The 24,115-nt window shown below is 32.3% G+C and overlaps 5 protein-coding genes across 5 annotated transcripts; 3 read left to right on the top strand and 2 right to left on the bottom strand.

Moving 5' to 3' along the window:
- The first annotated feature begins 3,330 nt into the window (after positions 1-3,330).
- PIG-U (phosphatidylinositol glycan anchor biosynthesis class U) lies at positions 3,331-5,717 on the top strand. Its single transcript, XM_015939395.3, has 7 exons — positions 3,331-3,602; positions 3,684-4,203; positions 4,289-4,435; positions 4,500-4,643; positions 4,711-4,835; positions 4,917-5,059; positions 5,147-5,717. Exons 1-7 carry the CDS (start codon positions 3,464-3,466, stop codon positions 5,261-5,263), a joined length of 1,335 nt encoding a protein of 444 aa, XP_015794881.1. The 5' UTR covers positions 3,331-3,463; the 3' UTR covers positions 5,264-5,717.
- A 4-nt stretch (positions 5,718-5,721) lies between these two features.
- LOC107371341 (uncharacterized) lies at positions 5,722-9,482 on the bottom strand. Its single transcript, XM_015939393.3, has 2 exons — positions 8,710-9,482; positions 5,722-8,519 (listed from the first exon to the last, which is right to left on the bottom strand). Exons 1-2 carry the CDS (start codon positions 9,348-9,350, stop codon positions 6,698-6,700), a joined length of 2,463 nt encoding a protein of 820 aa, XP_015794879.2. The 5' UTR covers positions 9,351-9,482; the 3' UTR covers positions 5,722-6,697.
- A 407-nt stretch (positions 9,483-9,889) lies between these two features.
- On the bottom strand, positions 9,890-10,795 carry LOC149093213 (uncharacterized). The gene is made up of 2 exons (XM_089269433.1): positions 10,069-10,795; positions 9,890-10,009 (listed from the first exon to the last, which is right to left on the bottom strand). The coding sequence occupies exon 1, from the start codon at positions 10,662-10,664 to the stop codon at positions 10,077-10,079; it is 588 nt and encodes a 195-aa protein (XP_089125559.1). The 5' UTR covers positions 10,665-10,795; the 3' UTR covers positions 9,890-10,009; positions 10,069-10,076.
- A 2,227-nt stretch (positions 10,796-13,022) lies between these two features.
- Positions 13,023-19,138, top strand: LOC107371729 (protein white). Its single transcript, XM_015939880.3, has 11 exons — positions 13,023-13,664; positions 15,198-15,362; positions 15,662-15,718; positions 15,793-15,974; positions 16,876-16,944; positions 17,042-17,140; positions 17,210-17,551; positions 17,640-17,849; positions 17,934-18,065; positions 18,150-18,484; positions 18,558-19,138. The coding sequence occupies exons 1-11, from the start codon at positions 13,550-13,552 to the stop codon at positions 18,919-18,921; spliced, it is 2,070 nt and encodes a 689-aa protein (XP_015795366.1). The 5' UTR covers positions 13,023-13,549; the 3' UTR covers positions 18,922-19,138.
- A 1,193-nt stretch (positions 19,139-20,331) lies between these two features.
- On the top strand, positions 20,332-23,963 carry Hmt4-20 (Histone methyltransferase 4-20). The gene is made up of 3 exons (XM_015939656.3): positions 20,332-21,209; positions 21,551-21,778; positions 21,861-23,963. Exons 1-3 carry the CDS (start codon positions 20,959-20,961, stop codon positions 23,716-23,718), a joined length of 2,337 nt encoding a protein of 778 aa, XP_015795142.2. The 5' UTR covers positions 20,332-20,958; the 3' UTR covers positions 23,719-23,963.
- Positions 23,964-24,115: the final 152 nt, after the last annotated feature.

The following is a 24,115-nucleotide window of genomic DNA, read 5'->3' as shown; positions in this document are numbered from 1 at the left end:
TATAATGGGTTCTATTCCAGTTCATGATTACATATTCGTTTGAAACTTACCCAGTGAAAGTCAAAGGATTAGATTTAATTAGCAAATAAACACATAATTTACTAATTATTTAAACTACATGACTTCATGAATCGATCTTCAACCAAATCGATTATTCGATTATATTTAATCAAACCCGGTAGTAATAAGTGAAATAATTCTGGTGTATGGATGGTTAACATTATCAAGGTGATAAGGTGAATAAGGATGAAATGAACAAACTCGGACTGAAAATTGTCAAACTAGTTTTCAAATGACCATGTTGAATTTGAAATTATAAGCTATTGACCTAAGTGTCTTTCAGATTTCAGGTTTTATTATTGTGAACAAGGGATCCATTATTATTACATTAAGTGGTCAATGTCGGATAAGATTTTATGTCAAACGGTCATTTGTTAAGTAAATTGTGGTTTTAAACAAATAGGTTTATTGCAAATTTATAAGTATTCTTTGTTAAGTATTAATTCATTGTAACTGGATTTATGAGAGTAGCAAAGGATGGATTAATTGATAAATGAAAATATCGATTTCGATGAACTTTGATTGATACCGAGCCACACACCCCAGCACACCCTAAACGTGTTGATCATTTATGGATGATAACAACTATTAATGATAAAACAGTTTCTAAATTGTTGTACATAGTTTAATGATCATCTGTTTCATCAGTTGCTAAGTTAAAACTAGAAGTCAATAATGGACTTGAAATAAGTTGATCGCATCTTCAGTTGATAATCACTCATTTTTATTCTTCCAAGTTAATTTGCTGTTAATTGTTGTGATAAATATAAATGGTTTGTCAAGTCTCAAACTGTATTAGACTTAAAATAAAATTGCACCTTGATATATACATTGATACATTGATACATTTGGATTTAATGGATTATTTGTATCTTAAATTACGTTCAGTATTACCGCTGGTTGAAATTGATTAATCTTACACAATGTTCGCCAATATTGAATTCATTTCTCTATTCAGTCAGATTCCTCAAGTTTTAGGTGTTTAATCAAATTTGATTTCAATTTTGTAACTATTAACTAACCATACAAAATTAAAACCAGAAAATTACGATAACAGAAAGACTGAATAAAACGAGAATCTGAGAGACAACTTGAGACTCTGAAACTGAGAGGACTTTATTTATTCAAGATTGAGAGGGAATCTTTTGAATGTTTTGATCTGAGTTAACCTCACACCACGAATAAACAGAACTAATGAGGCCACTTTGTTAATTGTCTATTGTTAAATATAAGAGAAGCCCGGATGAAACTAGATTGAGGCATCATTTCAACTATTGTTGTTAGGTTTTGATAATTATCGTTGATCTAAATGGTTGACAATATCGTCGATAGTGGATGAAGGAAAAAAACATCTGATTAATGATTTTCTTGATGATGAAAGAAAGACATTTCATCTTTACTGAAACTATGTTCAGATTAATTGGAATACTTCCTCAAAGCATATGTAGATCTCATTCCTAATATCATGGAGTCTAATCTCAATCCTGAATCACTGTCAAGTAATCTTCAAGAAAATTTATTACTTAATTAGTAAACTATTAATAAATTTCTATGTTCATCTCTTCTGAGCTCAAATCAATTTGAATTATCGGACGAATTATTGTTAGAATCATGAAAAATTTCCATTGCTTCCAAAAGACAGATTACAGCTGTATTATGAATTTTGTATCATGATCACAGCTAAACAATATTGAAGTGTTGACTGCTGATAGCTCAAATTACAGCTGCAAGAGTTGTTATTGTTGTAATTCATTTCATTTTGACGCTTTTATGGCCGAAATCGGCAGAGTTTTATTCATTTGAAGGTGAGGCAATTGGAGTCGGATTTGATAAAAAAGTACAGCGATGTCAAATGCTGAGACACTTATTTTAAATACTCGTAGGATCCGGACCGTTTTGTTTACGAAGTTAACTCAAGACTTATTTCACTAGCATATAAAGCCTGCTAACTAAAACTTTAAAAAGATCAAACTCACGGAGTGAGTTAAGAGTTTTACTTTGCTCATTGAACTTCGATGAATCTGCTTCATCTGTAAGCTTTATATTTTAATTTCTCATGTTTTTATGGTTTTTGATAAAAAGACACAATAAACACAACTGTCACATTTATGGACAAATTGCAAGGAACAAATTGACAAAAAGTAACACAAATGCGTCAAAACGGATTGGTTTCTTTCAAATTTAGACTTTGTTGGTTTGTAGAGGCATGAAAACTGAGTCCATTTGTGCGATTTGTAAATTTCTAAGATGGACAGTCTTCGAGAAAATCGCGTTCAAAGTTGAAACTTCAATCGATTTCTGTACAATTATGGAAGTAGGTTTTGTTCCATTCTTGCCAATTTGTGACAATTATTTGAATTGCAGCTTCCTAGTAACAATATGATTCAAATGGCCGAGTGTTAAGGTGTAGGATGTATCAGTAAAGCTGGGTAGATAGTTGCTAAGTTAAACCCTTTCACCGTTTTCGCAGTCAACACCATTTTTAGATGAATAAGATGTGGTTGAGGGTATTCCAGGAGGGCCAAAGGACCATGAGCCAGGCAATGTTGCTAGACGAGAAGAAATATTGTTATCCTTACTGGTAACAACTTCAGTTACATTATTTTGCTTCTCTGTTGAGATTCCCCTCATTTCAGGACTTGAAGGGATGGATTAATGAAATGGCTCATTGTTACCTAAAATTTCTAGAGCACTGAATCAGTTGAAACAAAGAGGTTAAATTGAAAGAAGGATTGAAGAGTTTATTATAAGTTAATAAAATAACGATACGTCGAGAAGGAACTTAAGTCAAGTTTTAAAAGATTTTGCGCTTTCAAATCCATCATGGTTAGCTAGATTGAATTTTTTGATTCAATCAGAATTGTATTTAATTTTACTATCGATTAGATTGAAGAACGATTCATGTAGCCTTCTCATGCAGTTTAAATAATTAGTAAATTTTTATTTATTTTTCAATTGTAACTAATCCTTTCAACATTCACATAAATGTGTTATTGTTAGCTAAAATGGAACCGAAAGTGTTTTGCAGAACAAAACCATTGTGTCCACAATTAACGATTTAACATAATTAGATCTGACTACATTTCATTAAGGTTTGAATTGAATTTACTCCAATAATTGTGATTTAAATTTTAAAATCAAATTGAAATGTAAGACTAAAGGAATACCAATATCCGATACTATTTTATTGAATCTCAGATCCGATATTTGGTTCACGTTTCTGTTTGTAAGTTTACAGTCACTGTAACACAGTGTAAATAATGTTTCTAAAATGTTTCTAAAATGTTGAAGTATTCATTTTTAATCATTGGAATTTAATTTTTCTTTTGTTATATTTGGGCTTAGCATTGATTGAGTTGTGTCATTATAATACGCTGCCTGGTTGACAAGCAACTATCCTAAAATGATGTGCACAATAATTAAGGCAAGTTTTTTACTTGCTTTTGGGTTCATTATTCGGATGTTTTTGATTACCAGTTCATACCAGAAAATGATCGCTGATAGAGTAGAGGTTTCTACTCCAGTCAATTCTTGGAGAAGAGGTAAAGTAATTCCATATATTCCACTAATTTCCTTATCAGACAATCAGATCTAATGTATCTTTATGAACTCTTTTTTTCCAGCTGTTGAAGGAGTTACTTTGATGAAGCTGAATATTTCACCATATGAAGGAGATACTTTTCACGAAGTTCCACTCTTTCTTCAATTTTATCATTTTCTGCTGACAAACTTTGAACAGTGGATACCTCTCATATTTGCCATCATTGACATACTCACTGGACTTTGTCTCAGCTTGGCTAGTTATAATCAATTGAAGACTATAAAAAGATGGGAAAAGATTAGGCTGTCAAAGCTGCCATCATCTGATGCTAAGAAATTGGAAATACCAGAGAAAAGTATTGCTCAATTAAGCTTCCGAGTGTTAGCAATCTACCTGTTTCTTCCATATTCAATAATGGCATGTACTGCTCAAACAACATCTGTGTTGATCAACTTTTTAGTTAGCCTTACAATGTTGTTTATAAGTTTTGGTTGGCGAGTTATCGCTTGTTCATTAGTCGCTCTGCTAACTTATCATTCATTTTATCCAATTTTACTGATTTTCCCTGTTCTTATGGTTTCTGAGAAAACCAATCAGAAAGGGTAAGCAATATTATCCTGTAGCAAGAAAATGAGTTAATTTATCTCACACTGATTCATAATTTATATTCTTTAATCTCTCTTCTAGAAAATCATTTACATATGCTTCAAAAAGCTCGTGTTTCTCATTGATATCATGTTCAATTGCAACTCTTCTTCTTATCTCCATTCTTGTTATGATTTCAAAATCAATTACTGGATCATATGATTTCTTTTCGTCAACATATTACTTCTTGTAAGGTTCAATTCCTATTCGACTTAATATACATTATCTAATAATTGTCTCTCTTTTCTATTAGACTATCCGTCCCAGACTTTACTCCTAACATTGGACTCTTTTGGTATTTTTTTGCTGAAATGTTTGATCAATTTCGTGAATTCTTTCTCTGGACATTCCAAATAAATTCTTTTGTTTACTCAATTCCTCTTTCATTAACTTTAAAGTAAGCAAAAATTCATAAATATTCTATTACATTTTATTAATTTGCATTTATTACTTTCTATTTCCAGGAACAATCCAAATTTCTTCTTCTTGATCACCCTCATTCTGCTTTCCCTTTTCAAACCATATCCATCCGTTAGTGATTTAGCTATTTATTTAGCCTTATTACCACAATGGACACATTTATTTACATGTAAGACAACCTTAAAAATCTTTTAATGCTATTTCCTTCAAATTTATTAATTTTACAAACTTTTTTTATTGATTTATTTAGATATGAAACAAGGACTTCTTGTCGCTTGTGTGTTTATTTCCTGTAGTGTTCTTGCCCCTCTCATGTGGCATATGTGGATAATTTTAGGAACAGCAAATTCAAATTACTATTTTGGAGTTACATTGGCGTATAATGTTGGTCAAGTAAGAATCATATTGTGACGAAACTTCATCGTCTATTCCTCCATTTTTAAAATTTACTTAAAATTAATGCATTTTATTTCTTTGCAGATTTTTTTAATCACTGATTTACTCTTTGCTTACTTGAAGCGTGAATTCTATCTGTCTAACGGAATCAAAGTCGATGATAAAGATAAACCATTGAAACTCGAGCTGTCTGCTGAATAAACAAACCATTACTGTATAGAACTAATTATTCTGTTGGAATGAAGAAATTGATCTGAATCCGTCTCAATTCATTCTGGCTCATGGATAAACAGCTCATTTAAAAGAAATAAAAAGTTAATTCAAAGGGTGCGTAAGGCTACTATGTTAACACGAAGACCATGAACATAAAAATCGTTAATATGTTCCAATTAAATATTGGTTAATGATAAAAGGGAGACAAACAGTTTGATAACTTTTCTGATGACGAAAATCGTGAAACATTTTCTGGTCATTCATTTACTGTAATTGATATTTATTCTTAACTCAGAATGATCTCGTATGATTTTTCAGAAATTACACATCGGAATTGTCTCCTTTTCCTATCATAAATTAACTATTTTTTTAGTCTTTCACATTATTTTGTGTACTCCAAGATTATCTTTTGGATAAACAATAAATTTGTTTAGATGGAAAATTGATTGTTTTGACTAACAAAGTAATTACAATTTATTATAACTTTGACATATATTTACAATAAAATAAAAGTGAAAACCAGAGTGAGAAAAAAATTGGGAAAAGAGCATAAATGAATGATTTTGTCGATTAAGTTTTTAGGGTTAGAATCAACTAACATAGCTACGCGAAAGTACGGGCCATGAGTTATGAATGATTTTTCTTATATAATCATTGTTTGCTATTTAATACATTTATCATTTAATTTGAATAGTCAAACTTTTTAGATAAAGAGGACATGGGAATTTGGGTGCATCCTTTTTTTGGTAGACTTTGTTTTCTTTTCTTTTGAAACATGTTGAAATAATAGGCTTGAAGTTGTTGATACATCTGTAAGTGGACTATAATAAAAGAAAGGTGAAAATTTGGTGCAAATTTGAACAAAAGGAGAACTTCAGTTGCATTACGTTATGAAATGAATGAAATGTCATTTCTTTTCTTCTCCACTTGTTAGTTATGAAGATCAAATTCTGGACCATTTTAATGTTAAACGGAATTCACAATTCAAAAAACCACCGAGAAATCTGTTCCAACAGCCTAATATTTCAGTCAAATTCCTCTCATTGTCTTAGATGCAAATTTTAAACAAAATTTAGAGTTGAGAGCATTTACACAAAAAATCAAATGTTGAGATTATAACTTGTAAGATTCGATGAAAAAAATGCCAATAACAGTTTTGATTTGATAAAGCTGAGTGCCAATCAGGTTCAAAAATCATTGATTTTCTCTCTGTTTTCATTTTGCAGTTCACTATTCATCCAAACAAGAAATGAGTAATGATGATTTATAAACTATACGTATTTCAGCGTTCTTTTTACAATCAGAATCCAATGAATTTTTCGCCTGGTTAACGAGCGAGGAAAATTGAGGATTAAATGGTGGGAATTTATGGGTCTTTGTTTAACCGGGTAATTTTGTTTAGAAGATCCATTAGAAGTACAATTATACAATGTCAACATTTTCTGATATTTTGGCGGTGATTTCGCAAACAGCCTCAGTTTCAATATCAAGTGTTTGTGCCACTTCAGGTTCATCACCATCTTTGGTCAAAATTGTCATCTCTTTGTTTGTATCTACAACTCCATCAATCAAAATATCCTGAGCAACGGCTATTTTGGAGTCAATGATGACTTTTTGATCACTTAAATCTTCATGCAAAGCAATGCTGACAATATCTTTGGAGACATCGGGGTCGATAATAATTTTTTCTTCCTCTTCTTCGATTTCTTCTTCAATTCTACTTTCTCTCCTTTCATCATCTATTTCTTTGGTACTCAGAGAAGGAGTTTGTTCTTGCACTTCTTCAAATGTCAAAATTTCTTCTTTGATCTCTTCACCTGTGTGCAAGTCTTCAGTTATCAGTGTTTGATTATCATTCAGAGCAGGTAGTCCCGGCAGTGAAACATTTGATTTTTTGATAAGTAGTTTTTCTTCTCTTTTCGTCCTACCTCGTTTTATGTTCCCGCAACCTTCCGGTTTTTGTTTAACGTTTCGACAATTACTGAGAACCGGAGGTGCAGTTGGTTCATGTTCCGCTGATTGTTCGATGGATGAAACTGAAGATGTGGAGAGAGACCGAGATGCAGCTGAACGAGTGGGCGATGAAGAGGCTTTGCTTTTCTTCTCTCCGTCAGATGAATTAGATCTTTGGCGATGATGATTTTCATTGAGATGCTTAACTTTTTTACGGTGATATCCAGCACCAAGATCAGCTGAATGATTCTCTTCAGTTGTTTCCTCAAAATCAACCTTTCTTTTAGCTTTCTCGATTTTCTTGCGTTGCTGTACCTGATTCTCTGAGTTTGGTTGTGGTATTGGATTATCACAGTTTCCTTTTTCTTTATAATATTGGCGTAATCTTACATGCCAAGCAATGGAAGCAACTGCTGTTACGGTTCTGAATTGATGAATTATATTACGAGGTAAAAAATAAATATCATTATCATAAAGATGAAGTCGAGCATATTTTATGCCATCCCTTCGTAACTGATTCAATTTTGCATCCTCAACCCATTGAATACATTGTGATACAGGTGGCTCGTGTAAGTCAAGCTGAAGTTTTTCAACCAATTCATCAAAATATGCAGCATCAAATGCAACAACGTCCTTAACTATACGATTTGAGGTATGTGGCTCATTGAAATGAACTGCTTTCATAACTCCAACAGCAGCAGTTGTGTGCCTATCAAATCCTTGACCAACTTGGTCAGCATGGCAACGAGTTCTATCTTCGAACATTATCTCCCTTGGATCTGTGGCTCTCCTTAATGTTAAACTTTTTAGTTCATTTAAACGTCCTCCTCTTCCCTTATTTGGTGTTTTAGATCCGAGATCAGCAGTAGGTATAAGTTGTTCACCGGGTCGTATCCAAAGGATAGGACCATCATTGCTTTCTTCAGGTGAACTCAATCTTAGATTACTTAAATGGCCCCATGGCATAATTAATTTAAGAAAAGGATTTTTTTTCAAAATTGAAAGAAACTTTGGAAAGTAACCTCCAACTTCTTCATGTGCAGTTCCAACAAGACTTAGTTGATGAAGTGGTCCAGCTCTGAAAGTACCATTGCAATAATTTTTATGAACAGATTCTCTATATGCTGACATAGTTGTTGTCTCTATATCAGACCCTGAGTGACCAATAATACCAGTTTTGACAACTAAGTTAGGATGATTATCAGCAAAGTAGTCCATAAAATCCGGTAGATGACAGGCTCCATTATGGACCACAGTTATTACATATTTGGCGATTCCAAGTGGCTCTTCTCTGAAATTGAGAAAAACACAAGATTATTGTTAGCTATTCTATATGGTTTTGAAGCAGTCATTTACAACCAATGATGGTCTAAAATAATTATGTAATGAAACTCAATTGATTGATATCCAGTCAAAGTGAACAAATATTGAGCAATAAGAATTGTAATAGACCTATTCAACACAATAAAACATTGCTTTACCTGAAGGATTCCTTTAAGAATTCAAGAGCCAATTCAGTCTTCTCATTTGGCGGTAGATTATATATTTCATCCCAATATAATTTTAATATTTTACCACCTCCATTGGGATGCTCTTCCAGTCTTATGTATTTTCCATATTTTAAATGAGACAATTCATAAGCAGGTAACGGAAGTCTTGCCATTCGAAAGGACAAGCTTAATTCCTTTTTCATGTATGATATCTTGGAGGCTAAATACTGATCCATTTTACATTGGATCCTGACATTACAGACTTGTTTCTTTTTACATCGAGCACACATTGATGAGGAAGAGGATGAGGAAGTGGTTACATTAGTCAAAGAAACTGTCGATGTTGTGGTTGATGATGATGTTAATGCATTGATGGTAGAAGATTTGGTAGAAACTGTGTTGGATGATTGTAAATGGTTTATTGATTTTGATGATAATGCACCACTGGTAACAACCGACGGTGCAGCTGATGTTTCCTCAACAGGTAATGAGTTGACTGGTATTGTTGTTAAATTGGCATTAATTGTTACATTGTGTTTATTTACATTGGTACCACTTTCACTTAATGGTTCTTTCCGAAAAACAACCGGAGACACCAAACAGGTATCAACGAATGTCGCTGATTTCTCCATCACATCTAAGCCTTCTAAATCATCTTTCACATTGAATAAACAAACAAAAAGAGATAATCACATAATAATCTAACATTAAATAATTAAACTTGATGCATTGTATGAAAAAACATCGAGATGATCAAACATAAAGAAAAAAAATATATTGGTTAACCAGGGACCAATACCATATTATGAACTGTCTGCAACAAAACAACTCAACTGGTGGAGAAAATATAAACAACAATTTAACAGTTGCTTAATTAGTCATTTATTTTACAGTAATCTAAAGAAAAATTCCGATTAATTACCATTGTAAGCAATTGTGGATATTTAAGCAAATCATTTAAAAATATTTCGAAATTGTCAATCCTTTTGATTTACTCTTCAAACGATTGTTATAGCTTCTCCCGTTTAACGTTTGTGTTAAAGGTACGATGCTTTTTTACACGTTAAATGGCAAAAAACAAATAGAATCAAATATCGCTAATACATGGCATAACGAACCAATTCACACTGATATTTAACTGTCCAATGAGCATACTGCAAAAACTTTGAATTTCGAGTTAAGAGTAGTGACTTCATGGGGGCAGGAGCATAAATACTGATTGTTGTTGCTATAAAAATTTAATATTACGTTGAATTTGACAAGGCGAATGGCGATGTGCTCGAGTCCAGAGCTGAAATTCAGATATGAAAATTAGTCAAATGCGATTGAATTTATTTAATAAATGCTTACCAACAGTTTTACCAATTTTTAAAGCGCAACATCTTTTTGGGTTTGATTTGTTTTTCGGTGACAGCACATTTAATTGCATTGCCAACAAGACGACCAAGTACTTCACTGTTAGCAGCGCAAAGAAAGATGTTAACCAGAGGAATCGATACTTTACCAAACATTCTTGGGTTGGCACCACGAGTCCAATCGATCAAAATGACTTGATCATATTTATGAAACAAAGCTAATCCAACTGCAAATGTTAATTTATCAGCATAAGCTGCGAAACAACCATGAGCATAAAAGGCTAAGTTGGTTCCTGGTCTTAGATCTTTCAAAGTACCGAATTGACTTTTCTTGACTTTCGGTGTCATCAGGTGATAAGTTGCGTTTACTTCTTCGGGTGAATCGGCACATATTGAAATTGGTGGAACTAAAATGATCATAAGAGAGATGAATGGAGTTATGCAGCCAATTTCAGGGTAACATGTAACTGTGAAACAGGGAAGAACGGCATTTATATTAATGATTGGATCAGCATAGGAAGAAAGGACTAGAAATAGAAGTGTCCTAAAAATGAGAACCAAAATGGACAATTTTGACGGCATAAACACCATGTTTCAACCCACATGTTGTCAACGAGACATCGAGATGGAAGCAGATGGAGATCAAGTTCAAGATCATTACTTAGCAAGCTGAGCCTCAATATTTCGAGAATGAAATTCCCTACAATAGTCACTCTTTGACCAAACATTAGATTTTATTATTTGCTAAATGAAAGAATACATTTAATGAATATCTTCCGGGCACACAAGATTTGTACTTGAAGTAACCAAGAGCTCCAATCAATCAAAATTTTTATGTCAAAATTAAGAGAACTGTTGATAAATTGAAAAAAGTATTCAATCGTTGATGTATCCACTAATTTTTATGGACAAATAATAAGTTTCAGCTCCTTAATTCTTACAGAAAGCGTTTGATGTTACTGAAAATCGAAGTGAGCTGTTTTACAGACAACAGAAAATTTTATTCTCAAAATAAGTGCATTTTCTGGCTGAACATCGAAAGTCACATCAGTAATGAGCTTCATGAGAAAAATCTGCTTCCAAAATTGCATATAAAGCGATCCAAGTAACTTTGAGCTCGATTTTCTCGAAATTTTTCAATAGCACTAATGGACTCAGTTTTAATGTTCCTACAAAAAAAGTCTCAACTCGAAAGTCAAAGTCCTTTGGACAGTGTTCATTTAATGTCAGTGTGAAAGAGTTTGTTATGAAAGCTAATTTCAATAAATTGGGTGAAATAATCAAAAAAGTAGTCGTTCTGGACTTGATATGAAAGATGGTCGATCAAAATTGTTTTCAGTTTCTAAAAATGGATAATTTAGTGTTCAATTGCAATTTTAGGATAATCTAATCCAAATAAAGGGTTTTAGTTATAATTAACCGAAGTGTATTTCGCATTATTGAGCAAGCTCAAGGCATTGAGTTTACTTAATGAAACCAATTGATGGTTATAATCCACATTAATAGTATAAAAATCAATGCGATCATGATTTGATCTTTTATCAATAAATTAATGATGAATGTATAATTATATCAAAAGGATACAAAAATTGATTAAATTGGAAACCTTGAGAGTTACTAATATTTGATTACAAAATGATAACATTAACGGGTTAATAGATTCGTTGTTTCTCAATTAAAGCGATTGCTTCTTGTCTTAAAATAAGCTTAAAAATGAGCTTGAAACAAAATGGTTGGTTATAAATATAATTAGTATGCATAATCAACACTTTTACTTCTCAATACAATGTAACAATTGATGATTAGAATGCTGATTAAGTTGATTATAAATAAACCGATATTTTAAAGGCAGTTATGATTGAATAACTAATAGTTAAACCTGGCCTATCGATGCTTAAAATTAAAATTGCATTTGACAGATTCGAGACTCGTTTTAGGGTAAATTGTTGCTTATAAAATGACATCAACAAATCAAGGTAAATAGAGATGATAATTGTGATGAATTGTTGTAAGTAATGAAGGGTTAGTTCACAATTATCAGCAGTTCTCGTGAGTTAAAATCTGGTTCATAATAATATACATAAGATTGGTATTTACAGGTTTAAAAGATACAGAAATAGTGAACGATTGAGTTCAAAATATGGCGATATGAGAGAAGAAGAGAAAGAGAAAGAGAGAGAATGTTGCAAGATGATGATGACGATGATGATAAAGAGGAAGAGAAGTGACTTGCTGTTGATTGAGAGTGAGGTTGATAGGTAAGAACCAGAGTGATCGGGAGAAATGATGAAAACAGGTAAAGTTGAAAACAAGTTGATTCTCGGAATCAACTGATAAACAAGCGACCGTTAGTTGCTCGCGGGCTTTAAATTAGTTAGTTGAAAGTTAGATAGATAATGATGATAGCGAAATAAATGTATAATAGCTGAAAAATTCCTCATCTCTGACCCTGAAGAGGATCTATCTTTAACCACATCAACGTTTGTTCAATTTGATCAGGAAAGGAAGACTAAAGTTTAAACACTACAATTTTTAACTTCAAATATTTATGTGAAAAAAAAGCTTTCCATGTTTTACAAGGATCATTCAACTCTTAGTAATGCTGTGACTCTCATTCGGTTAACTCTGTGTTTAAATATTCAATTTTAACTTTCTTCTGCTTCTTATTGGTAACAATTGTTGTTCCATTGGATTTCTGGTTTTGTTTCCCATCAACATTGACCATCATCCTTCATTTGTTGTCCACATTTTAAAGTAATCTCGCCATTTTCATCATTTTCAAGCTCTAAATTCACCAACAGTCAGTATATTCATCCTTTTTTATTTACCTTAAAAGATATTGGTTTCCATCTTATGTCAACTCGGGTTTACTTTCAACCGTTTCTTTTCATCTTTCTCGTTTGACTGTTAAATTGGACCAATTCTTCTTCTATCATTCAAATTTCATTCTATTAGTGTGTCTTTATATTGTGTCATCAATGTTAATAAAACAAGTGAAGATGACATTGCTCGAAGTGGAACCGTCCATTAGTTGGTTTGTTATTCAACTTAAACCACCATATCGTCTCAATTATTGTTAATTTTTCTCCTTTTATTGGATTTACTTACATCCAGCCAAGTGTAAAGGTCCTTTGATTGAAAAAGAAGGGTTTACAGGATTCCATTTCATCATCTCAGTCTATACTATCATCGGTTGAATATCTGTCAACAACACCTTCTGACTATTTTCACTTCACTTAAACTCTGTGTCACCGTGTTAACCTTGCATCTTAAGAAAAACCATTTTCTTTGTTTTGTTTTCTCCTCACAATTTTGTTTCAATTTTTTTCTTCTCTCAATACAATCGTATTTTTGTCCCTTAAGACCAGTATTACAAGTTTGGATCAAGTTTGACTTTAACTTTAATTTATATCGCAATTACCCTTTTTATTTTGTCTTAAAATCATCATCATCACCATCACATATTCACCATCATAATGATCAGAAGAGATCATCAAGTTTTTACCGTAGAAAGCTCTATGATCAAAGGGTCTGGAAGATATTTTGTCAATCCAGTTTTCTCTCATGATGAGATTGTTCCAGTGTCAAATGGTAAGTCACAATTTGATTCTTAGATCCTAATTCAATATTTATCCAGAGCAAACCAAAATTCTCCATGTTACCTTAAAATCATATAAATAGAGCAAATTTACATTAGAAGCCTATTGACCTGGTGAAAAGCCTTTCTCTTTTCTCAACAATTTATGATAGCAAATATCAGTTTATTAGTAAGATACAATTCCACATGAATTAAAGTAAATTCTTTAATCTATTTTATATATAAATTGGTAGACAGTCAGCTTGAGGTAAAATTTTGAAATGAAAGCTTCTCAAACCTTCAATCCAATTTTAGGTTTATCAAACAACCGCAAACTAGAAAGTAATAACTACTCAATTAAACGTAACAGTCATTAAAAGATGAACTTTTCCGAATTAAGCTGTCCAAAAGATTAACCTTTATTATTTTAGATTTACCTGATATTAACTTACACTTTCCAACCACTTTACAGTCAATTTCAACCCTAAGAATCAAGTGTTTTAAATCACAGATGATTCATATCAAAACTTGCCTCACTTGGCTTTAGATTGGAAGCTTAAATTGTAGTATAAGTTAATCTTTTGAATACAAATATGTCTTTCCACATTATCATTAGCTTGATCACTTGAAATTTGGAAAACAATTTACTTGCAATAATAAAGTTATTATGTATTTGAAAAGTCAATTGAATGTACCATTTAAAGACTAACATGGTCAGGCCACTAACCTCTTTTCATGTACCAATACAGAAAAGACTTGTTACTTTCTTTGAGTATCCCAAGAAGAGGAAGAGATGTGATAATGTTGTTGAAGATGAAGATGATGATGAGGGAGAGAAGGAAGTTGATGTAGATATCTTTTTTTATTGGTAAATAGCAAGTTACCTTGCAATAAGGTAAGGCCTTCTTCCTATTTCTAAAGACCCAAAGGGACAAAAAAGACCTTAGCTATTAGTTGATTGTATATTTCAATTTGTTATTTTACTTTTGGCAAAAGTTGTCAATCGGGTTTGAGATGAGAAAAAAGAAGAAGAAGATGATTTATTGATTGAAATCAAAGGTTTCTATTGTTGCTGTTTTGCATGTGAAAATGAGAAAAAAATTGATGATATATTCATCATGTTCACAATCATGAAATCGTCGATTGTTCTCAGGTTTATTATTTTATCATTTCATTATTGATAAACAAATAACAGATGACACTCTTTATAAACAATGTTAATGATGGAGATGAATTGTTAGCATTTGCTGAGTTGAAACTTGATTGGTAACTCTAATTGAAAATACCTCATTTTTCAATGTTATTGCTTTACAAACACAATTAACTGAAACTGTTGATAGCTATGATTAGTCAAGATAAGCGTAATATTTATGCTGGTGAAACAATTTAAACAATTGTAGCCATTGATGTTTGCTCATATGGTATTTGGCCTTAAACATTTTCCCCAGCAATTGTTATTCCCATGTCCAACCAATTTTAATTTAATGCTAGTCTAAACTGATTATTGTAATTAACTCTCTTTTATTTGTACAAATCTTTTCTTACAGTGTTTCGCCAAACAATCAATAGATGTGACAGAAGTTTAAAGCGTCAATCAAGCTTTCAGCCGGTAACAATTGAATGGCAAGATTTAAGTGTTTCAGTTCGACCAGGAAGAGGATTGTTCAAATCAAAAACATCTCATAACGAGCTTATTCCTATTATTAAAAATGGTAAGTTATTAACAATTGAATGGTTTGAATGAGTGTCAAGAACGTCCACAAAAAAAAAGGCCAGACCAGAAAATACCTTGTCGACCGTATTTCAGCATTTCAAACATTCAATCTGTTTTACTATTGATATTAAGTTCATTCACCATGATTAATTTGCAGTAAATGATTTTAAACTCATTTTTATTTTCCCCAATAAATCATTCCAATTACCATGCAAATTAAGTGAATGTTGTTGAATAAATTTAAGGCTTTAATAGAAGAAAAATTTTCTAACTCAAATTTTCTTTCCTCTTTTACAGTCACTGGACATGTTGACAGTGGTCATCTTCTTGCCATCATGGGAGCCTCAGGAGCTGGTATGTTTGTCATCAACCATTTATTGGTCCTTTTAGGTGGTTAAATGACTAATTTGATTTGCATTTATTCACAGGTAAAACAACATTCTTGAATGTGTTGACCGGCAGAAACCTTAGGAATCTTGATGTTAGCGGTAAAGTGCTGCTTAATGGGCAAATTGCGACAGCCGATAAAATGGCTGCTTGTTCAGCTTATGTTCAACAGGATGACATGTTTATCGGTGTTTTAACCGTACGGGAACATCTCATTTTTCAAGTGAGTCTTCGCATTCATCTTCATCCATTTGACCAACAATTCAACTTTAATATTGTACTAAATGTTGTACGATTGTATGTTTGTCAAAACAAAACAATCATTCACTTAATGCTTTATTAATAGGCTAACATTTAATGGGTAAAACGATTCAGTAATTTTATATGAAAAAAAGCTTTCCAGACTTGTCTACTTTTAAGGTCAAACGGGTGAATCAAAATTTCACTCACAGTATAGTAAATAGACGAACTGAACATGATCTCAATTTATCTATTTAATAATACTTTACAGTTAAAGCATCACGAATAAGGCTCAAGAATCTTTTATTTCATTCAAATGAACATTGATCATTCATAAAAATGAATGTTTACTTATTCAATGTCAATCTCATTCTCATGAATTTTTATTCAGTTTAAGGAAACTTGATGTACAATTTATTTACTGAAATTCAGTTTACTTTAATAGCGGCTTTGCCCATTGGTTTTGCTCTTAATCATTCAATTGACATATTATGGCGTGTATTACATGATTGATGTATTAGATTAATAATGAGTATCAATATTGATTCATTTATAATCATTATTGGACGGAACTAAACTGACCAAGTGGCTGTTATTTTCACATTTCATTGTTCTGACTATTTTATTGAATAGATTATGCAAGTTGCGATTCTTTCAAATACACTTTACGCTTAGCAATTAGTTAATAAGAGTCAGCTTATTGGCCAATTGCAGTTAAATTTAAGACTACTCAAGATTTGCATTTCAATAAATCAGAAAAGGACGAATTTGGTCCTTAGAATTATTCAAATCCTTTTCATTATTGATATCATGTTCAATTGTAATTTTCTTGTTTTAATGCTTCAAATATGAACTGATTTTAATTTTTTTTTATAAATTTTCAGGCTCATCTTCGGACAAGTCATTCGTCGGATAAAGAGATAAGAGCGAAAGTGGACAATGTTATTTTTGAGGTAAAAAAATGTCAAATTATTGCCATTCCAAATATTCATCTACAATTGCTTGCATTTTTAACAAGAAACTAATCTTTTTTTATTGAAATTATTGTAGCTTGGTCTTAAAAAGATCGAAAATTATCGCATTGGTTCACCAGGAATGAATAAATCAATCTCAGGAGGGGAAATGAAACGACTTGCATTCGCATCTGAAGTAAGTATTCACATTATTTGCCATTTGTCTGCATATTCTCATTGCTTTTTTCAACTCATCTTTCTTTAGATTCTGACTGATCCATCAATACTTTTCTGTGACGAACCAACCTCAGGATTAGATTCATTTATGGCTCAAAGTGTGGTTAGCGTTTTAAGAGGGATGGCAGCGACTAAACGAACCATTCTAGCCACAATTCACCAGCCTTCATCACAAGTATTTGAAATGTTTGATGAATTATTGTTGCTGTCACAAGGAAGAGTTGCTTTCATGGGAAGCTCAGCAGATGCTCTTATCTTTTTCTCTCGAATCGGTCTTCGTTGTCCTCATAACTATAATCCAGCTGATTTTTATGTACAACAACTAGCAATTATACCGGGAAGGGAAGACGAGTGTAAACGAAAAGTTGCTGTAAGCATGTGATTTTAATCAATTTGATACTCGGTTCAAATTTGAATCATGATTACTTACCAACTGAAATACTTCTTTATCTTTTCAGAGGATTTGTACCAAATTTTCAGAATCATCTTATGCATATCGGACTAAACAAGAATCTGCGCCAGTTGGACTTAAATTTGGCTTCAAAACACAAATAGATTTCTCTTATAAACGTGGTTTTTTTACACAAATCAAATGGGTTGTTTGGAGATCATGGCTAACTAATCTTCGGGATCCTTTATTAACCTTTTTTAGGATAGCACAGACCATTGTGAGTTTCATCCGAATCCCTAATCAATACCAAATATAATGTACAATTTAATTTCATGAGTTCATTTCATTATTTTTACTGCAGTTTGTCGCTCTACTTCTGGGTGTAGTTTATTGGAAACAAGAATACACACAAGAAGGAATTATGAACATTAATGGAGCATTATTTATATTATTAGCTAATATCACATTTACAAATGTCTTTGCCGTTGTCAATGTAAGTTTGATTGAAAAACGCCAATCAATGCTAGGCGACTCCTCTGAATTTTAAAAATTAATTCAATTCTATTTTCTTTCACAGACATTCTGCTTGGAACTACCGATATTTATTCGTGAATATGGCAATGGGCTTTATTCAATTGCAGTTTACTTTCTGTCTAAATTACTGGCTGAATTACCGTATTTCGTTTTTCTTCCATTTGGTTTTGCTGCCATAACTTATTGGATGATCGGTTTATATGATGATATTCAAGCATTTTATCTTGCGGCCATGGTTTTAGTACTTATAGCGAATGTTGCTTGTGGCTTTGGTTACTTCATCTCATGTATTAGTAAAAGTGCTACCATTGGATTATCAATTGCACCACCTTTTATAATTCCTTTAATGCTATTCGGAGGACTTTTCTTAAATAACAAGTAAGATTCTGAACATTCTTGCTCAGACTCGTTTGATTTATTTCATTAATTTATTTCTTTCCCTGATGCACAGATCAATTCCATCTTACCTTGCTTGGATCAAGTATCTCAGTTGGTTTTATTATGGAAATGAGATTCTTGTGGTGAACCAATGGCGTAAAGTGACCAATATAACATGTGATATACCTCAATCTGACGATGATTTGAATTCACTTGTTGGATCTTTAATGTTAAATATATCAGATATCCGTGAAGGATTAACAAATGCATTACCACCAGGATTAGGCTGTACTTTGGATGGTAAAGGGGTAATTCAAAGATTACACTTTGATGAAGACAACGTAACCTTCAATTTTATCGCTCTGGGAGTTCTTCTAGTCTCTTTTAGAGTTTTGGCTTTTATCGCGATAACCATTCGAGCTCGACTATTTAGATAATTATACTAAAGATATTTCAAAAAGATTATTTTTTGCAAACAATTTTCTCTTTTAACTTCACACGAATCATTCCATATCAAATAAATTTAGCCAATGATTCACTTATTTCAATATCCATTTATTTGGCTATCAATAAGTTCATTTTACAATGTAATAATGACAGATATATTACCGGTTATTATCATTTTTTTGTAGTAAAATTGACTTCACCATCTAATTACCTGTCAAATGTCATCATTTATTTGCAATCAAATTTCTTCAGTCATCGATATGACCTGAACGCAAGGCTGTTTGAAGTAAATATTATCTAAAAACTCAAAATCAGAAATCTACTTTGAAACGCTGAGAATCTGAAGATTATTATTCTTGTAGCAAATCTGACTTCTCGTTATTTTTTTTGTTTCACAATCTAATTACTGTCTAATGTCATGGTTTTATTTATTTCAAATCTTTACCTTTTAATGAGATACTTTAGATCTGAATCTTTGAATTTTAATTAACAAAACCAAGTTCAAACCGTATTGGCTTTGGATTCAATCCAAAAAGTTTTAATTTTGACGAATAGCTGAACTTATTCGGAATCAGCCAGATTTAGGATAACCTATGTGATACAAATATTTACTATCAACCCTGAAATACACCAATATTAGTATTAACTATGATATAATGATTTCAATCGTTTAAAAAAGCTAAAATGGTCTACTTACCAGCTATAGGTAAAGATAAACGTTTATTCATATTATTTTTACCAGCACAAAAATAATCATGGTTCATCTAGCCAACTTCAATCTCAAGTTATTTGAAGTAAATTGCAATTCATTTTCATCATGAGCAGGTAAAATACTCTATAAGTATAAATTTTATCAGCTAATATTTGATTTAGCCTGGTTTGTTGAAATATAACCAGAGAAATTGTGATTAAAATATTGACTTTTAGGTTTCCTTGGCGTATTGAAAAAATTGAAACCAGGTAAAGATAGGTGCATAAGTTCATGAAACATTTGGTATTGATCAGAAGAGCTTTGAGAATTTTATGTTTATCACTAAATGCATCTTTCTTTTGTTTTAAATCTTGATGTCTAATTGCATTTTTATCAATTAAATAAAAAATGGCCATTAATTTCATTACAGCCTTCACCCAAACCCAGTAGAAGTGGATGTAAAAATTTGGATGCAGTTTTGCAAAACAGATGACCAAATTAACAGAAGTCTATACGATTGGGATGAATGTTTTGATTATTTTTGCCTATTTACCTATGGTTATTAATTAATATACACCTTAATTGTTTATTTAAAGTCGGAAGAGAATATTTTTGTTCAGTTTTCTTTCTCTCTCTCTTTCTTCTTTGGCGAGTTTCCTCCTTTTTTCTCTCTTTCTTCTTCTCTGGTCTCTTTCTCATCATTCTGCTTTGTATCTGGTTGCTGCTGTTGCTGCTGCTTCTCTCTGTCTCCCTTTTCAGTAAATGTATTTTGTCTTGTTTTTTATTTAAGTTTTATTTATTACTATTCTTATTGCTGGTTAATTTAATCATTGGAAACAACATTGTCTCCTCTTGTCAATCCTGTTTAATTGACTTGTCTGGCATACTGATCCATTTAGAAGTTATCAATTCATTGTGATTTGCCTACATCTATATTTCATCTTTTTTTCTACATCTTCTGGTAATGTTTGCTACAACTCTGAAAGATAACAGCGGATCGTCAAGAGGCACATCATCTAGCTTCTTTCATTACTCCAGATGAGGATACCATGATGTGTCGATGGTTTGTTATTAAACCAATGTATCCAGTTCCATTGACTGAATGTGAAGCTTACACATGGTAATGGAGGGATAGGTATATTAGCAGAATAAAATAAGAAAAGAAAGACCGGATAACCAGAGGAAGCAAACAAAAACCATTCAATATATTATATACACATACACAATCATTCATCTCTATATAAACATCGCTATAATTTTCTATTTTTATTATTATTATTGTAATACTCTGATGAAATGAGGGACTAAAGGATGCTGTTTTGATTGTTGGAGCCGTATGAGTCACTCTGGTAAGCAATCAAAAAAGAAAATGGTTGTTGGTAAAACAATGGCAAATTGTAGGAAAACAGGAGACAAGGGACAGTCGGACACTTGCTCAACTTATGTAACTCAACAAATCTCCCATAAAAATTCTAATTACTCCTCCATTGGTTTAACTGCCACAGAGCTTTGTGAGTTTGATGATCTAGCCATAACCCTTATTATTGATCCCTATCTTGGCTTCTGTACCCACAAAATGAACACAAGGTTGGTAAAGTTATCATTAATTCATTATTCTTAACATGCTTAAGTTCTGTCTAGAGTTTGCCAATGTGATCAATTTTGATATTGAAGGTGTTCTATTTGATATTGAAGTGCATCTTTCGGGACTCCCTGGTCCCATATTAATTTCCATCAGGCCTTAAATATTGCCAGGGTTAATCTGGTCTAAAGCACAGACTAAAACCGGTTACTTTGTTTTGAGCTCTATAACCTTTAGTTTTTGTTTACTATTGCAATCCTAGAAACCATCAACGGAACCGTTACTGTTTAAATTTTAAAAATGGCACCACTTTAATATAACTTTTATTTTCATTTATATTTGACAGGTTTAAACCACCTAAAGTATCCAAAGATTTTCTCAGACAATTGGTGCATGGATTCAAGAAGCACCAAAACTATGAGGCTGCTTTTGATAAGCTGGTCTCTGGAGATTGGGCCCAAAGTTTATACCATATTCGCAACGAGAGACATAAAAGATTATTCAAAGAGCATATTTTCAGATTTTTACGGATTTTTGATAAAAATTCAGGTTTTGATATAAAACCATGCTACAGGTAAGATTTATTGTTTTGCTTATAATTGAAATTCATTCCCAAATTTAATCAATTTTTTGTTTTTCATCTTTTATTGAATCAGGTATTCTGCCGAAGGAAATGTTGGAGCTAAACTAGTAGCTACCCAGAAATGGTTTAAGAATGAAAAAATTGAAATGCTCGTGGGTTGTATAGCTGAACTCACCGAGAAAGAAGAAGAGGAAATGTTGAAACCTGGGATAAATGATTTTTCAGTTATGTACTCTTGTCGTAAAAATTGTGCTCAACTCTGGCTTGGACCAGGTGCATTTATAAATCACGATTGTCGGGCTAATTGTAAATTTGTATCAACTGGCCGTGATACCGCATGTATCAAGGTACTAAGGAATATAGACATCGGAGAAGAGATAACCTGCTTTTATGGAGAAGACTTTTTTGGAGACAATAACTGTTACTGTGAATGCGAAACATGCGAAAGGCGGAAAACAGGCGCCTTTTCCCAAAGAAAATCCGAAAACCAAGAAGATATTAACCCTCAATGTTCTCAAAAAATCTACAGTTTCAGAGAGACTGACAATAGACTGAATCGGATGAAACAACAAGCTAAGAAAAAAGAAAGTGAAGAGACAACCAAAAGAAGAGGGGTGATAGGAATAGAAGGTGGAATAAAAGACAACACTAACAGGAGTACGAATGTCAAATCAAAAGCTGGTGGTAATAGTAGTAATAGCAGTAGTAATAGAAATGGTTTAGTCAGAACTAAACCAGTTACTCAAAATAATTGTAAAACTTCTATTGTCGATCAAATGGGCGAAGAAAGTTTAGATGATAGAACAATGTTTACAACTAGAAGTGGAAGAGTTAAAAGACACCTTAGCACTGAAACTAGACAAGTCAAATGTGAGCCCGGAGTATTAAAAGGAGTCGACCAACCTCATAAAAATGAAATTTTAAAAAATGAGCTTAAACTGGATAAAAAGGCTGTTGATTCGGACTCTTCAGACATTAAAATGGATCATAAAAATAGCTTTAACATCGCTCAAGTTTCTACCGAATTAAAACCATGTGATAAACCAGGTGACATTGCTAGCTTGAAAAGTGAATTAAATCAACTAAACTTATCTGATTTCAAGGAATCCTGTGAAGATAAAGATAAGTGTTTAACAAGACCACCTTTACGCCGATCAACTCGATTATCAAGTAGCAATTCTAATCCCGAATCAATTGAATCTCATCACATACCACAGCCTATACTTCCTAGCCCACCATCTTTAACCTCCGATAAAAACTTGTCAAATAAAGTTCCAATTCATGACTATAGCCAAAGAAATGATTCAACCAACGAATGTGTAAACCATGAAAGTCCCGACTTAAAAAACAGACAGAAGCTTACATTGACCATCAGACTTCGACGCAAAACAAACAGTAATAGTGGTAATTCAACATTAGACGATCGCTCTAACATATCTGGAGCTAGCGATACTCAAATTAACAATAGCTGGGAAAGAATAACTTATGAAGTTTTACCTGCCTTTTCAAGAGATTGTGGCGATTCTTTTTCGCCAGTTAAGAGCCCGATAAAAAACCGTCGACGGGAAAATCGTAAAAAGACAAGGAAAAAGAAACGGAAAAAGAATTCCCGATCATCTGATGTTGACCCTGATAGACTGGAAGAGAATAATAATTCATTCGATACCAATAATAATTCGCTTGAGGATGAAAGTCGATTGGAGTGTAAAAACAATGACCTCAATAGTAATAATCTAAACAATAATTATAACGACATGAACTCCTATTTATCTAGTGATCAGGCTGCTGTTAACAAAAGGAAAATAACCACTCGGAGTTGCCGTGATTCGGTGGTTGTTGAAGATGTCGGAGTTAAACGACTTAAACTTCGCTTAGGTGCTGAAATAAGATGTATAGAATTACCTAAAACATCATCATCCAAAGTCTCATAGTAATTAACAGTTTGTTTAATTATGTATCTCTATTGTAAATATCTATTATATTTATATTTATATTTGAACGATGGTTAAAAAAAATCTGTTCCCATCGATCATCTATCCCTCTTAAATCAACTTTTCATTTCTTCTTTTGCATGTTTTCTCAATCAACTCTAATTATCTCAATTCTTTCTTACGTTAATTGTGAATCCCTTCTTTTGTCCTCTTTTCTTTTGAATACTAAACATAAATGAAACATAGATTGTCTAAATTGTCTCACCAATATACCAAGTTACATGGTAATAGTTGTACAAACAGTTGGGTTACATTGAATCAACTCCAATTTAAAATAATATAACATTAATATTGTAAGTATAATTTCAACGGATATCAAGGAAATTAGCTAACAAAT

Source organism: Tetranychus urticae, chromosome 3, assembly GCF_039701765.1.
Source record: "Tetranychus urticae isolate SD_2017Ah chromosome 3, NJAU_TeUrti_SD_1.0, whole genome shotgun sequence".
Classification (NCBI taxonomy): Eukaryota; Metazoa; Arthropoda; class Arachnida; order Trombidiformes; family Tetranychidae; genus Tetranychus; species Tetranychus urticae.
Note: the sequence above shows the minus strand (reverse complement) of the source record. Positions and strands in the feature narration are given on the sequence as shown.

What these genes read in the sequence shown, in the direction of transcription:
- PIG-U (XM_015939395.3), top strand. Translation starts at nt 3,464, where the DNA reads ATGATGTGCACAATAATTAAGGCAAGTTTTTTACTTGCTTTTGGGTTC. An exon ending in AGTCAATTCTTGGAGAAGAG is followed by an intron (nt 3,603 to 3,683) that starts GTAAAGTAATTC and finishes CTTTTTTTCCAG; the next exon opens with CTGTTGAAGGAGTTACTTTG. An exon ending in GAGAAAACCAATCAGAAAGG is followed by an intron (nt 4,204 to 4,288) that starts GTAAGCAATATT and finishes TCTCTCTTCTAG; the next exon opens with AAAATCATTTACATATGCTT.
- LOC149093213 (XM_089269433.1), bottom strand. Translation starts at nt 10,664, where the DNA reads ATGGTGTTTATGCCGTCAAAATTGTCCATTTTGGTTCTCATTTTTAGG.
- LOC107371341 (XM_015939393.3), bottom strand. Translation starts at nt 9,350, where the DNA reads ATGGAGAAATCAGCGACATTCGTTGATACCTGTTTGGTGTCTCCGGTT. An exon ending in TTCTTAAAGGAATCCTTCAG is followed by an intron (nt 8,520 to 8,709) that starts GTAAAGCAATGT and finishes TCTCAATTTCAG; the next exon opens with AGAAGAGCCACTTGGAATCG.
- LOC107371729 (XM_015939880.3), top strand. Translation starts at nt 13,550, where the DNA reads ATGATCAGAAGAGATCATCAAGTTTTTACCGTAGAAAGCTCTATGATC. An exon ending in GGGAACATCTCATTTTTCAA is followed by an intron (nt 15,975 to 16,875) that starts GTGAGTCTTCGC and finishes ATAAATTTTCAG; the next exon opens with GCTCATCTTCGGACAAGTCA. An exon ending in ATGTCTTTGCCGTTGTCAAT is followed by an intron (nt 18,066 to 18,149) that starts GTAAGTTTGATT and finishes TTTCTTTCACAG; the next exon opens with ACATTCTGCTTGGAACTACC.
- Hmt4-20 (XM_015939656.3), top strand. Translation starts at nt 20,959, where the DNA reads ATGAGTCACTCTGGTAAGCAATCAAAAAAGAAAATGGTTGTTGGTAAA. An exon ending in ACCCACAAAATGAACACAAG is followed by an intron (nt 21,210 to 21,550) that starts GTTGGTAAAGTT and finishes TATATTTGACAG; the next exon opens with GTTTAAACCACCTAAAGTAT. An exon ending in GATATAAAACCATGCTACAG is followed by an intron (nt 21,779 to 21,860) that starts GTAAGATTTATT and finishes TTATTGAATCAG; the next exon opens with GTATTCTGCCGAAGGAAATG.